The 16,466-nt window shown below is 38.6% G+C and overlaps 1 protein-coding gene across 2 annotated transcripts in view; it reads left to right on the plus strand.

The window, feature by feature from the left end:
• cpne7 (copine VII) overlaps positions 1-15,349 on the plus strand; it is a 29,973-nt gene extending 14,624 nt beyond the window's left edge. For both annotated transcript variants that reach the window (XM_029459901.1, XM_029459911.1), the window contains 5 exons: positions 5,869-5,923; positions 9,265-9,316; positions 9,571-9,704; positions 10,594-10,830; positions 11,700-15,349. In XM_029459901.1, the coding sequence (XP_029315761.1) occupies positions 5,869-5,923; positions 9,265-9,316; positions 9,571-9,704; positions 10,594-10,830; positions 11,700-11,852 (631 nt within the window). In that variant the 3' untranslated portion in view covers positions 11,853-15,349. The remainder of the gene's footprint in view (positions 1-5,868; positions 5,924-9,264; positions 9,317-9,570; positions 9,705-10,593; positions 10,831-11,699) is intronic.
• Positions 15,350-16,466: the final 1,117 nt, after the last annotated feature.

Below are 16,466 nucleotides of genomic sequence, written 5' to 3' on the forward strand. Positions count from 1 at the left end.
CTGAAATGTGTTTTGCATCGTGAAGTTACAAGCCTCACATTGTCAAAAAAAAAAAAAACGGCCAGTTATTAACTGCAGCACAAAAACAGTCTTGTACACTGATACATGTATTTTAATCTGCGTTAAACCCATGGTAAATTAATGCACAAGACACTGTTTGTACCTGGGAAATTAGAGCAAACAAATGTGGCCTCTACTGGCATTATTTATGCATGAGGCTAATCTGGAGCTGAAGCTTGGCTTGGTAGCAGTCAAGGACACTGACACAATATTCTGGACACGCTTGACTACTCATTCTGTCAAAGTATCCATTATCTTCCATCTTTTATTTTTTAACGGTCTATCAGAAAGATGACACTTTGGCCTTTATAGCCACAGGCATTTAAATCCTGTGCAGTTTTGTTACTGACAGATGTTTGGCAGAGATTTCTAAGCAATTTGAGAATTTATTTCTAACCCATTCCAGCGTAACTATTTGAAGAAAAATAATAATAATAACAAATACCGCATCTCTCTTTCTTTTTCATTTAGCGAATAACACAATAAAGATGTAGATTCTCCCTATAACTGCTGGTGCCCTCATCCATGGGTGGGGTGCAGCACATAAAATCCAACATGCTCAAGTGGATGGTTAAGAATAAAGAAAGATTTTAAATGCCACACTCCGCCCAAGGATGAGGGCATATTTATTTATTTTTTTACGTGATTTCAAAGAAATGGTGGAAATGTACGAATGACTTTTTCTTTATTGTTCTCTATATAATATGCTGTTAACATGCAGCAACAGTATTATTAAAAAGTAGTTGAACTTGTGGTGGCTCAATGTTTAAGATGCATGACAGCCTGCATGTCATACCCCTCTCTTAATACACGACAATTTCCCGCATCCTCTTTCGTGCCACTTCTGGCTGTTGATGCCCTGTGCTACTGGCTACTGTAATCCTGTAGTACTAATCATATTTGATATATGGAAAATACATATGTGTATAAAATACATTTGGAGACAGGAAGAGATTTAGGAATAACTAATAAAGCATGCATGCCTACAGACACACACGAACTCATGACCTTTTGAATTACATTTTTCGACAAGCCTGTGCCTCTGCTGTTCGTGAGGACAGTGCTAACTGTTTTGCATGTACTTCACAGGCTCTACGCTCACAGTGGTGGCTGCATGTGCTTTCTTCTGTGGATAACTCGATGATATCATTTTTTTCTCAGCATCTGTTCCACTATTGGTCTTCCTTCTCAGCTTGCATAGGCTCATTACACCGAACTGCAGACGTACACATGCAGAGACAGGGGCTAACACCAGGATAGCAGACACTTCAAAAAGAAGTGGAATAACAGTGTGGTGTATAATCAGATGTAAAGACAGAAGAGGTCCAGCAGGAAGCCTACGCTGAAGCTATTTGAACTAAAGTTACAATTTCATGTGAGGATTATGTTACTGTAAATACAAAGACTGAAGCCAGAATCTCAGCCAGTCACTGAAAATGACTGTCTAATTGAATATAGTATATAATATTTAAACAATGTACAAACGTGCAAAAAACGATTAGATATTGCTGGCGGGCTTGCAGGTACTTGCCAATTAATGGGAAATGTTGTATTATATGATATGTGTCAGAGAAAGACCCTCTCATCTGTTGAAACTAAGCCATATGAGGATTAACATTCAGACTCCTGATTTATGCAGATCCTCCTATTGAAAACCAGGGGAGCACTGTCTGGCTAATTATAGCATCTAAAAGATAGTACTGGAGACACTGAAAACATGTCTTGAAAATTAGCAGCTCATGCTTGTAGCTTTATCATTTTCGTGTTTACATATATACACAAGTGCATCATACATGGAAACAGGCTGCTGGGCGAACAGTGTAGGCAGCCCTTCCCTTTTAAATTGGAATTGTTATTGAGGTGTAAAATGTGGGCAAGCAAACCTTTTAGCCTTTAGTGGATATAGGTGATGTGGGATTTTAGAGTCCTTGCAGAGGAGTGCATTATGGAGCTAGAGTGACTAGCTTTTGTCTGTGTGGGCAGAGGCTCGTTTACCTTGCTGAGAGGGCTATTATACCAGGCACATCTCCCTGTGGCTCCTCACGTGTGCTGACAAAGTGAGAAAACAAGGACCACCATGAACAGCAACATTCATATGATGAATATGTAGAACAGTAGCATTCTCTGCTTTCTTGTCTGGGCTGAAAGTACTGTGTTATATCACTTCACCTGGAGAGATCTCTTAAGACATTTGTAAATTGTGCATAGAAATCAATTCATTAAGGCTTCAAGGGCACATTTATAAGAGTATGTAAAGGGTCTAGAGGTCGAGATAATGAGTGCTGTGCACACAGCTTTCATCTGAGGATAAAATTGGCTAAGCATGAATCACTCTTTTCCCATTAGAATATTTCCATTCAAATGCTCTACATTGGTAAAGCTGGTAGAACTAATATATAACCAAATGCATTTGTTTTTTTCCAATTATGTTGCATCCATACAACATACCTCAGTGTGTTTGAAAGGTCACAGTAGTGGGAGTTATTTGGATGGAAATGGATAAAAAAGTGAGTTGAAAATATATAAAATGTTGAAGGTGAGTTTTAGAGCAAAGCCAGCGTTTCATGCTGCTGCATCAGCTGAAGGACCTGTTGGACGCTGGAATCTATTAGTTTGTTTGGAACATTTTTACTGGAGTGTGTGTGTGTATATCTGGATACAGCTCATTAGCCAGGGCATGTGGAGAGGCTGCATTACAGAGAATAAAAGTTGGACTCATTCACATGTTTTTTTTTTTTTTTCTTGGAACAGAGGATAATGATAGCAACCAAATATGTACTCAAAATGGCACATGCACCATATCCAGCGATGTCTTCCTAACAGGCTGTAGCTGTTACCATTTGCAGTTACTGTAAAATAAATAATGCTGCAATGTTATGGGAAAAGACACAGAATATTAATTATCTCTAAGTTCCTTCAGGAGGATCAATAATAATGATAATAATTATTATAACCCTAACCCTCATCAATTCTAATTATACATGCCTGTCTTGGTGTGTGTCACTTATGTTGCTAAAACAACATCAATTGCCACTGTTACTAATTATCATTGTAGAACAAGTAAAACTTTCCAAAGTAAAGTTCACAGATAACAGTTTACTCACTCACTCTGCCAGCATCTATACAAGTCCACACCCATCAGAGATATTTAAACTCAAAGCCACATTAGCTCTATGAGTGGACAAACAACTCTCTAACCAACACTTGTCAACACACCAAACAAATCAACACTTATTAACAGTGTAACGCTGGCTGTGTACGCTTTGATGCACCCACACTATGTCCAGAGTAAAGGAATCAAAGACATCATTTCATGATTCTGAACTTGAGATATTATTTGTGAGCATTTGGGTTGTCAGTCATGAAGGCATGGACAGTAAATGTTCTGATAAGGGAGGCAGCCATTGGAGAAAATGTCTGTCGACAAACATTCACTGATATGACTGAAAACATTCTGTGACAGCTCGGCTGCTTATCTTAAAGGCCACACAATCTAGCACATATAGTAAACACAAAGGGTTATCTGTATATTAAGTATGCAGGCTGCCCTTAAACTAAGTGGCATCAAAGGGGTTTGTTAAGGTTATAAAAAAAAGAAAGAATGGTCAAAACATTATACTACATTTCCCATAATGCAAATATATTGTTAGGTCATCCCTGCCTGATAAAAGCTCACATCTTACAAGAAAGAAAGTAAAATAAGTACATAATAAATTGCAAAAAGTACTAGTAAAAATGTGTCGAAAACGTAAACTGCCTTTTGTGGGGCTTTTTATTTTTGGATTGCAGTATAAGATTAATTTGAAAATGTTGCACGCAGCCACTGTATGTCAGTGAACTATCAAGTGAGCAGCTGTTGAGCTTGTCGTTTAGTGCAATATTGCATTTGCATTCCTCAAGCATCACCTGTGTTGTTGTCTACAGCAGTGAAAGTGAGGATGACATAGTCAGGTCTGAGTTTACGACTAAAACCCGCATCCTTTCCTAAGAGGAACATTATTGCATGAGCTTTCGTTTTTAGATTAATTTACTTGTTCTATCCATTTTACTTTGAGCCTCTGTTGCAGTGTTTCTCAAACCTTTTCAGACCAAGGACCACTTAACCAATAAAAAAACACTGATGGACCACCTAACACCCCAAAAATCCAAAAACAATAGGCCTGTTTACCACTCCAACAATATATTACAAATGACAGCCTAATAATGCGCTTCATGTGACCTTCTCTATATCGCTCGTCCACACATTAAATCAAGAATACAAATACAACTACGGATTCTACGAGCATTTCGTTCATATGCGATTTAAACGGTGAATGCTGATAGATGTTACACATCATATGAAACGTAGACTACATTTATTACTGAGTTTATGTCCGTACAGAGCCGCAATCTACCCACAGCAAGATAGTTTGCTACTGAGAGATACGCAAAATGCAAACTGTGAGGGCGCCTTCGTCGTGTGTTTCTTAAATTCATCACGTTTTCTCTCAAAAGATCCTGAAGGTTTCCCAAAGTAATCCTTGTATTTACTCTCAAAATGTCGATTGAGCTTGGCGGGTTTCATAGCCTCGTTCACCAACGACTCGTAGCACAAAACACAGTGTGGATTGGGATCCTCTTCATCTCCGGTCCAAAAAAAACTAATTTGATGTAGTTGCTGTGATATCTTTTCTTCACTTTAGCGCTGGACTTTCAAGCGTTCAAGCCGAGTTTCACAGCTTTCAGCCGGGCGGTGGTTGGACGGTGAACCGCTCTCCTGGGACTCAGTAACGCACACAAAACCACTTGTTTTCGCTGCGGCTGAAACACTTGTAGCTGCTGAATCACCTGCATCAGGACGATGCATCTTCACTGTCACGTTAGATTTTTGATTTCATTTTCTTTTAACTGACCCTGTCTTGACCGCGGCTCAAATTGACCGCGCAGATCATTTATGACGTAAGATCGTAAAACAAACCTACATAGCTACATCTATGCTACACTCTAGTCTATACTAGTCATTTTTAAACAGTTTGAGAAACACTTTAAACTTATAATATATTCATTTCAAATGTGACATTTTACCAATATACTCACGGACCGCTAGTGGTCGCTCATGGACCACCAGCGGTCCGCGGACCACTCTTTGAGAAAGACTGCTCTGTTGGTACACCCTTCATCAGTTGTTTGCATTGAAAAGAGTTGACCAGTCTTCAGCTATGTTTAAAATTAAAAATGTACTCCCCGTGATATATACACTTAATACTTTACTCTATATTTAGCAGTAAATTGAGATTTCTGACACTTCTGAATATAAAATGTGACAAAGTGCATTGTGGAACCTTTAGCAGAAAGTAGTGTACACGCACATGGACACTACTTTTTTTGTTACACTGTGGCACTAGACAGTTTAGCCAAGTTAATAGATTTCAGGCTCAGAGTTCAGATACACAAATCAAATAGCAAATGGTAAATATAGTGCACTCTCTGGTAAATGGGGAGTGGGTTCAGACATGCAGCCTTTGTCTGTGCACCCTGGCATTTGACAATTCAGAATAGCAGAGCCTGTTATATTAATATACGCCCATCTAAATTCTACGATGAAAAATGGAGATGATAAAGACTGAGAAGCTCTTTCAACAGGTGCAAACGCTGGCTGCAGGGGCCGGTTTCAAATTCTAATTAAAGCTTTTAACATGAAATTCAAACAAGGTTTGGAAATGTGAACAAATGGATAAGATATCAATATGTTTCAGATCACTGTCAAAGGCTATCTCCAATTAAACTGCAGTAACTGTAATACATGACTTAATTTGCTTATCTTTTCAGTGACAAAAGATTTTCAGCTTTGGGGTTTGGTGCAAGAATCCCTCCAAATTATGAGGTGAGTATCTCTCTTCTCATCTCTCTTCTCATCTCTGCTCTCCGTGTGTTTTGTTCAGTATGCATATATTCAGCATGCTCTTATGGAATCCTGGTGTCTTCCGTCACGATGGGACTGACATTAAGCACCTGATTTCCATGACTTGTTTTATGATGCAATTTGTCATTATGTCAAAATGTCACATATAAAACTAATTACTTTCTGAGTTTTTATTCATAAGCCCTGTGTCTTAAAATATCGACATGTCTTGATAAAAAATAACATGTTCTCATGAAATAAAAGCCTGTCGTGTTGATGCTCAATTTACATGAAAATTCATGAGTGTGAGAGCGTTTATTTAAGCAAATTGGACTTTGAGAACCAAAAGCCCTGGGGAGACGTCTGCCATGTGAAGAGTACACACACACACACACACACACACACACACACACACACACACACACACACACACACACACAGTTGAATCACTATGCAGTTTGATGCCAGACAGGCTGTTCAAACCAGCGTGTTTAATGTAAGATAGTATCGTTCTATGTGCAGATGTGAAACACCGCTAATTATCTTTTCAATCATGCAAAGATTTATGGCTCAGTAAATACAAACTATTAATTTCTGAATTCACCATAACAGTGACTTCCCTGCAGGAGTCACATTTATTTGACTTCATGCTGTTGCTACATTGTGATTGGTGCTGCAGGTGAATGCTAATTAAGTCATTAGACTATGAACTCATAGGCCACACCTGCGTGCATGTTTGATGGACCAGGGCTCTTTCTCAGTATGTGTTGCTGTGCACTGTTGTATTCCTAATTATGCATTATGCACAGTAATGCGATTTTTATTTTTTTATTTTTTTATAAAAAGATCCAAGGTGTTAAATTACCAGCCACGGATGCATCAGATAGTGAGTTGTGTGAATTAACGGGAAGCAATGAATATGGCCTCTTGTGCTTTTTTAACCTGAAGTGTCTGAAAGCTAAAGTTAAGAAGAGAACATCGCTTCCCATCAGGTCTTGTTTATTAGAGTATAAGGGTGCTTTTTCATTTAACTTGTTTGGTTTTGTTAAAATGGACTCTGGTGCGTTTGCACGTTTGTTTGTTGCTGGCCGTGAAAACTATCAATTAAACTTTAGTGCGGACATGGACATCAAGACGCTCCCCTGAGGTGGTCTCGGCGCTGTTGTTTGGACTCTGTTGTGATTTGTTGCTGGTCGTAAAGTAAATGAGGACGCAAACCACAATATTTTAATATAGTATATATGGGATTTTAGCATGAATTTAAAGCTTAACTACTATTAAATCCATCAACTGTTCAGGAAGGGAGGTATATATGTATGCAAATCATTCAGTAACCATGGTAACACTTATGCATGTGAGTGCAGGGTTTTTCCCTGAACAGTCTGACAGTCAAAAGCAGTTAAAACTGCAGCATGTTGTGCTTTTATCTCTACCTGTTGGTCATTATTCATAACATGCGGTCCACTTGCAGGAAAATAATGAAAATATTGCTTTTAATTAGTTATTTTTTTGTGAGCTCTTTGTGACACCAACATAAATAAACACAGAAGAAGTATTGAAGTTTGTAAAAAGCTGAACGTGAACCGGACCAGAACTGAAAGGCAACAACGTATAAATCTTTTCTGTTCGGACCAGATGAACACTCAGTTAATCTGCTTCATCAGGACTGTGTGAGTGTGGTTTGATCATATTTGATTACCCACGGGTAATCAAATATGATCAAACCAATATAAGCAAATATCCTACAACTGTAATCAGATTTAGATTAAAATGTTGCCAAATCCCATTTAGTGCTGTAAAGCATGTGATATCACCTTTTCCAATGTGACAAAAACGCAAATAAATAAATCCTCAATTGACGAACCAAATCTGACTTTTGTCAAAAAATGTTGTGTTCACCCCTTACACCACAGTAAGAAGATAATAAGTGTTGTAGGGTCTTTAAAAGGACTGTGGATTTTGCACTGGCACTCAAATAAATCTGTTTTTTAAACAGGCAAAGCTAAAAGATTGTAGATTTCAATGACATACAGTTGCAGGAAAAGTGCCTTTTAGGGTGGTGATGGCCTAGTGGTACGGCTTCCAAACACAACACCAGATGGTTGTGAGTTCAATACCAGGGCTGCCACCATTGTGCCCCTGAGCAAGGTGATTAACCCTGAGTTGCTCCAGGGAGACTGTCCCTGTAGTTAGTTCACTGTAAGTCTAAAATGACCTGTAATGTAATGTAATGCCTTGAAACAGGCTTGTTAAATGAGATACAAAACAAGATCCCCTCTCTCTTGCAGTGGCCCAATGCCACAATACAGTGACTCAATTTAGACTGTTAATCACATTAAAGGCAAAATGACTTAAAAGAAAGTAGCCAGCTGGAGAAGAGTCAGTTGTCACTGATCTGGCTGACAGTTGGTGCTTGTGGAAAAAACGGTTTCTTGTGAGAGGAGGTATCAAGAAGGGGATTTCATTTTTTTGCCAATTAAACAGCTTTGAGATAAACAAAGTAAATCTGACGTTTTAATGACAAGAATAGACCAGATAAAAGAGGGCTTGCAATCTTTTTTCAGAAACCAGATCTAAAGCATATAGTGCACGCTATATGCTCATTACTGTATAGTGTGATGAAGAGATGATTCAGGATATTAATACACGCAGAATGTAGATTAGTACGTCACATAACCAAGTCTCACTGTAAACACGCCTGAAAAAGAGCTACTTTTATCCAATGGTTGAAATAGATATTATTTTGTTCCTATTCCAATTTTGACGATAATATCTTAAATTACATGCATGCTCTCAGTTCCTGATCAAATATTTGTTCTCTTAACAGTATTAGCAGATATTTTCCCTGCCTTTAATAATTTACATGCTCACTTTCTGACACTAGTTTTAGATTACCGGTAGTACCAGCCATTAAGTCACCACTAATTGCTAAATATGTTGTCTCTTACTTAACCATGTAGCTTTAAAATGTATTGTGGTCACTGGGTTAGTGCTCTCCATTTAAAGTGGTCAGAAGTGCTGTTGTTTTTGGCATCAGAAATGATTCCTTACTGTCAAACGCACAATTAAAAGCTGCCAAAGTTTCTTGTTGGACCACTAACATTTCCACGTTTCAATTTTTGTTTCAATCAAACATTATTAGACAATTGACATCTTCATAAAACAATTGTAGTAAGCAATACCAGAAGAAGAAAACAGTCCAGGCCTTCACAGATTCCCAACATGGCAGCAAATTTCTGATACAACAGGGAAATAAATAAATACACAAATCCTCCATGAACATTAAATAACGGTTTCACATGTTTCTCTTTCTCCATCCACAGGTGTCACATGACTTTGCCATTAATTTCAACCCAGAGGACGATGAATGTGAAGGTAATGAAGGGTTAAGTCATGTTTATGTTTAATTGTCTTTATGGATTTCATAATAGATTAAAGAAATTGCTTCTTTCAGAGGATATAACTTATTTTAATTGTGTGTGGCAGAAAACATTCAGGTCTCTTATAAGTATTTGCGAGACTGCAGTGAAAAATTCAACCGACTTTAGTTCAGGGTCGCTTGTTTAATGACGAGTGCAGAAAACTGTATTGATGTTTCCTTCATTTTGCTCTGTGCTGTCTTTGATCAGAGATCCAAGGAGTGGTTGAGGCGTACCAGAACTGCCTTCCTAAGATCCAATTGTATGGCCCAACCAATGTTTCTCCCATCATTAACAGGATAGCCAAGCTGGCAGCAGGTGACGGGAACATTAAAGATGCTTCTGTGAGTGTCTCTTTATACTCTATTAGAATATATATAAATGTAATATAGGCTTGAATGTAGTGCATCCCACTGAGCCCCCAGAGTGAGTAGCCTCTGGTTCACTTCACTGTTAATAGTAATGCCCACGGCGCAACAGAAGAAGGGGTCTATTATAAAACAAATTAGTGTTCTTTAAATGATGGAGTGACGTCCTGCGGTGCTGTATTGGTGGTGCATTTTTCATACATATTTCCATATCATTGAGCCTTTTAGAAAACCTCATAAACTGCCGTTCAAATGTGATTTACCTCAAGTGGTAATGTAATTACTGTGCTCCTTATCGTTCCTTGATATCTCCTTGGGAGTAAGAACACAAGTCTTTTATGTATTTACTGTCTGAAATGACCCTCCGGCTGCACGGACATTGTGTTCTAAACTTATTGGACTGAGCTTCATGTAATTATTTACTCTTCAATTGTAGCCCATCTTTTGATCAGTAAATGAGCTGCAGTAAACGACTATGCTTTCAGGGCACACATTAGATATAAACACACTCAGAACATTGTGCAACATTCTTGTATTCTCATATTACACTGTTCAGTGGAAACATGAAATTAATTTCACACATACACGCACGCACACACGTAAGACGTCTCTGCTCTAGTTTGTGAAGTTGCTGTCTTTTGTGTTTAATAACCTTCATAAAAAAAAAAGGAAAACTGTTCTCCCTTGTTTTATGTGTAACACTTTAATAAAGGGTCATATACACTGTAGGCTGCAGAATTACCAAAGACAGAAAGGCTTGAGACCACAACACACACTGAGAGGTGTTCTTGCTTGTAACCTTGTGTTTGAATGCGTTAATGTCAGTATGGAATAAAACACACTGAAAGATCTTATCTTCTTCCAGCGATACCACATCCTGCTCATCCTCACGGATGGTGTAGTGACAGACATGGCAGACACGCGTGAAGCCATTGTGCGAGCCTCCTACCAGCCTCTCTCCATAATCATTGTTGGAGTGGGCAATGCAGACTTCACAGACATGCAGATTTTGGATGGAGATGATGGAGTCCTACGCTCACCGAAGGGCGAGTCAGTCCTCAGGGACATTGTGCAGTTTGTGCCCTTCAGAGACTTCAAAACGGTCAGTTTTTCTCTCCGTCTGTCAATCTTTACTTGTTGAATTTCAGCTTTAACCCCACTCCTTCTGACTGCTGTGCTAGTGATGCCCATGGACATTAAATCTTTTTTACATAACGCCCCCTCCGTTGTTATTCGAAAGAGCATAAAGGCAGCAGACAACATTTTTGAGAATAATTAATAAATGAGAGAAACCTAACAAATGCCGACATACAGGAGATGAGGAGATGAGTGGGACAATCAAGTGTATCATATGCTATGATCTTCACACAGAGCTCAAATCAAGTAAACACCAAGTGGAGATTTTGAACCAATGTATTCCAAAATGCTTTCCACCTTCATCATCAAAACACCAAATAAGGGAATACATGATGTTCATCATTACAGTAGAGTCTTAGAGAATCTATGCACTCTAAAGGCTCGTAGTGGCCCAATGTCTTGAGACACTTCATGTTCATGTTGCCACTCATCTGTATAGTTAACCTGAATATTTATAAAAACACTTACATTATATACAATCAAATTCATAAGTGCATTCCCTATTTTCACAAAGTGATGTGTCCAGACTAAATTGCTAAGTTTTATGCTGCAGAAAATTATTTTTCAAAATAACAACTTTTTTTATCCCACGCATGCGAGTTTATCAATGATAGAATCAACTATGAAGGATAAAAGGTAGAAGAGATTGTTTCCAGAGTCATGGACAGAACAGGTACCCTAATACAACGTCTGACACTGTCTATAACAAAGAGAGTATTTCTAACACTGTCCGTAGTCCTGTAAAAGCTTAATGGAAAATGTTCGGTGTTTTAGATTAAAACTAAATCCAACAGATGTTTTGATAATTACAGTTGCTTTCTGTCTCTATTGCAGGCTTCACCTGCAGCCCTGGCCAAATGTGTTCTGGCGGAGGTGCCAAAGCAAGTAGTAGAGTACTACAGCCATAAAGCCATCTCCCCTATGTGTCCTTTGAGGGACACAATGACCCCCATCCTCACTCCTTTTGCCACCACTCCAACAGAATAACCACCCAGCCTGCTCATGGGACCAAGCTTTGACCACAGCACCAGTCCGGCGGGAGAAAGGACGCATGCCTCGCAATTTTGGACAAGGACTGAAGAGAAAAGCTTTCTAAATGTGTTGTTACTCATTTATTTCATTCTTCACACCTAAGTGTTTGCACAAGGACAGTACGACAGTGTGGATCCAGTGCTTTTCCCTGGCTTTGCAAACCATGACTATCCAGGTGTTTCAGCACCATGAGTCCTGGAGGATTGTGTTGTTTTTTACCCCTAATTTTTATGCATGCAGGCCAATCCTTCAGTACTTATCCATCGATCGGACGCAGGCTCAGTATTCTTCACTGCTCATGAAATTCAGCTGCTCAACTCTCTATTATGTTACTGTTTCCCCTTGTCACACTTCAGATACTTTTAAAGATGTACTGTACAGTGCTGTATGTCACAATCAAAATTAGATTGCTCCACTTAAAAATAGTGACATTATTTAATCCAGATGTTATAGATGAATCATAGGAAGTATAAAGAGGAGATGCTGCATTCTGACCTAATGTTACATGACCTTCTGTCATGTACCTAGTCTGTCTGGCGGCAGGATTGGCCTTATTTTGGATTACAATATGACAATATTTACAGACAAACAAAGATCACAATTTCAAATCAACCTACCATGAGTTGATATTGGACTTCTGGCAAATCATAAATTAGCTGGACGGACTATATAATATAATCTATAGCTAATAATCTATAGTGTCACCCATTCAAACCTGCTCACTTGTACATCTGTGAAACTCCAAGTGACATAACTTCTGCGATGTAATATTTGCTAAAGCTTGAGCCTGAGTATGCTTCTTTCCGTTACAACAGGGCGCTCACAAGTTATAGCAAGTTGGCAAATACAGCCAGGTCATCAGCTGGCCAGTTAAAGTAGGATGTGTTTGGGTTTCTGTGCTGCCACAAAAGTTGCAAAGAACTGCCTTTTCTGTGGTTATCTGCGAACAAAGCGCATTTTTCTTGAAGAGAAGATGAACAATGCACCCTAGCTGTTTTGTCTGGTGGCTGTGGTATAAACTGTGTAAATCATGCTTCATGTCAGATGAATACTTTCCTTCTGAATCCCTTGTTGTTGTTCCCTGAGCCATCCGATATGCAGGTAGCATTCTTCACGTTTCTGCAGTGTGTTTCATCATTTTTTCCCCCTTTCTGCTGCTTTGTATATGAAATATAATTCTACTCTATGTCTCATAAGAAATTTAACTGGTGAGTGCACAGTTTAGATCCAATGAAAGTACAAAGCCGATCACAATGAGTGCTGTAAAAACACACGGTAATGTTCATAAAACCAGCATTAAATCAGCATTAAAGTTGAGGTTTGCTCATCATTGTACATGTGCATCTCCAGAACAAATTGTTCTGTGAAACTAGTCTTTTCATCTTCTAGAATATCTTTCCTGAATTCTTAACCTTGACTTTCCCTTACCTTGCCAGGGCCGTCTCAGATTGTCGTCATAGTGTTCAGAGTGTAGCCTGTAACAAGTTGGATAAAGCTGTGTCATGTTTTGTCAGTATTTTCCAAAGGAACATATTAATGCTACAGAGGCACAACCTCTTAACTTAAACGGACTCTTTAAAGCCGGAAACACAAGTTGCTGTTTAAAATGCTGTACGTATTGTACTGTACATACCAGTGTGACTATTGGCATCTAACCAAACAAGAAAGGACAGATGCGTTCACGTCACATGCAAATATGTTTTCAAGGAGTGCGTTAAAAAGTCAATTGAAGAAGAAAGTAAAAGAGTTGAAAAGACATTTTCAAAAAGGCATCCTCCTGCCATTTAAACCTTTTCATCACTAATGCAAGGGACCTTTAAATGTTTCCTTTGTTTATCAAGCAAATATTTCCAAAATACAGGATGATTTCACCTCAAAAGTAGATGAAAATTTATTATCAAGCATCATTAAGAGCATACATTTTAAGTTTGAATTGAATATGCAAAGTCTCAGAGTAACAAACTACTGTAATAGATACTTTTCTTGCCCTTCTTTTGGTTTTGGATTGCTTATGCTAATTAATATTAAACTGTGTTAAGGAAGTACAACTTGGACCTTTTAGATCCAAAGAAAGCATAATGTACCCCCTAAAAGTAAAGCATTTTCTGACTTTGATTTGTCCTCTAGAGCTTTACCAGCCATCTCCAGATACAGACTATTGACTCTGCACCGAAAAACAGCTAGCTCTGCTGTTGGCTGCTCTCTGAACTCCTTTGAAGATCACAACTATTGAAGATCCTTCTTTCACTGTGGATCACAGGATGAGGCCTATTGATTCAGCAGGCCTAGATTTGGAGCCATACTTGACTTGAATGATTCTGGAGGGACTTTGGTCTCACGACTGAATTTATAGGTCATTTTAAATTATTTACTGAGAAACCTTGTAGTTCCTGAATTATAAATAATTATTTGTTTGTAGTTACACATCTTAATACAGTCTTTAAGGATAATTAGTCCTCAAAAGATTCACAACATAAAAAATATGAACACAAGTTGACCATTCTCAAATGAAAATGACTCGTAAAAAACTAACGCATGTATCTATGAAACCAACTTTATGCTGTCCCACAAACCCTTAGTGGCTACTTATTCTGACTACATAAAGCAGCAAGTGCAGGTATCAGCTAATATTTATTTTCCTTGAGGGCAAACTAGCTCACATTAATATCTAAAAGGTATCGGCACGTCTTTCCCCCTATTACCTGTATCACCTTATTACTTCTTTGCCTCAGGTTACAAGCTGCACCAGCTGAAATGGTTCATTACCCTGTAGTCTTAACGTTTGTATGAGATGTGATTTTACAATCAATCTCAGAACATTCACAATGTTATTCCTTTATTAAGTATTTTTTATAATTTCATTTATTTCTTGTTTTGTTATCGAAAAGTAATACAAAAATGCTAAAAATATGTTTTTTTCTAGGTTCAAACATCAATACAATGAGCCATGAAAATGTGTCGTGCTCTTCTGGGGTACCTGAATTATGAAATGTATTCGATGTTTTATGGTAATACATGTTAGACAGTGATGCATTGGTCAAATCTGGGTCAGATTCAGACATTTTTGAAAAGTTATTTTTAATTCTTTATCGTTTTCATTATGTGACCAGTTGCATTGCAAATATTATACATGACATATTTAAAATATATAATTGTGTGCAAGAGCTAGCTGAACCCAAATTTACAGCCATCTGGTGTCATCACCTTATAAAAGCAAAAAAAACATTCATGTTTTAATGGGAAACCATCATTTGTGCCCCAGCCGTTGAACAACAGTGAGCTGAAATACTGGAGACAATAAGACCACAGTGCATGTGGCCATCTTGCACTGCAGATTAAAAAAAGCTGGGAAGAATTCACTGAGCTGCTTATTTCCCCTTATCTACTTGCACCATTGTCCGAGAAAATTAACAAGGCATAGGTTTTACACCTCACTGATGTACTATTTGAAATTTCTCTCTCTCTTCACCCATCCACTGATAATCAGAACAGGACTTACAGCCCATAACCCTTATATGCAACTGGTGTAACTGCAGGCCATGTGGGGGAGAAGCAACCCATGCATCATTAGTAAATATTTGATTTGCTCAAAAAGGAAGAAAGGGAGTTATTGCATGCTTACTGTTATTGTTAAGCCTTGCTGTGCAGTCATTCCGTTGGGTCTTATGATATGCTAATATGCAAGCCTGCATTTGCACAAACCTCTGTTCTTGTAGTTTACGCTCTCTGTCTTGCAGTTAGATAAATAAATCTCATAATTTAACTGAAACTGTCTCTGTGATTCGTTATTATATCAAATGCAGTTTTCATTTCTTTTGTTAAAAATATATATTACAAACTGTCTGCTGTTGTCATCCAGTTTCCTCAGACCCTACTCACTCGAGCCACATTTTCTTATGGCTCACCGCTGCAGAGAAGGGATGACTAGAAATGAGAGAGCAATATTGATGTGCTTGATGAAATGTAGGTTATGCGATCATGTACACATTTGCCCAGTGTAGTTTTGCTGTTGCTGCTGTGAGTACTTATTGCATGGGAAGAGGGACTGAGCCGACTCTCTAATTCCATCAGACAGCTCCTTTCATTTAACGACTATTGTTGAGAGCACTGAATAACGGTTGTTTCCATGGTGACACCTACTTGTGGGGAGACGGGGACCTTCATTTTTGTCAGATTCAGGGTCAAAGATGCAGGATGTGGTGAGGGCTCTGGTAGGAGGTCAGTCGCACATTATTATGTGAAAGATGAGGCTTTGATTGCGATGTCCTTCGCAAGGCCACTGCTTGTCCAGCAGGGCTGTGAGCCTCAGGTTAGCTCTGTGTTCAACATAGACACTTCCTCTCTCTCACTCTCCTATGACCCCTTTTGTGCCTGGCCGACTGATTTATGGCTGCAATTAGAGAACACTCACCACCGCTTAACATTCACTGGCAATGAAATCAACAGCAGCCTTGCACCCTGGGACAAGGTGCTGTTGTTTAGTGGAAACAGCTCATTGCCTCCATGTTATCAGATTACCTTTAATGCCTTTAAACACAGCTGGGCTTCCCTAACACTGGTATGGCTGGA

Source organism: Cottoperca gobio, chromosome 3 (genome assembly GCF_900634415.1).
Source record: "Cottoperca gobio chromosome 3, fCotGob3.1, whole genome shotgun sequence".
Classification (NCBI taxonomy): Eukaryota; Metazoa; Chordata; class Actinopteri; order Perciformes; family Bovichtidae; genus Cottoperca; species Cottoperca gobio.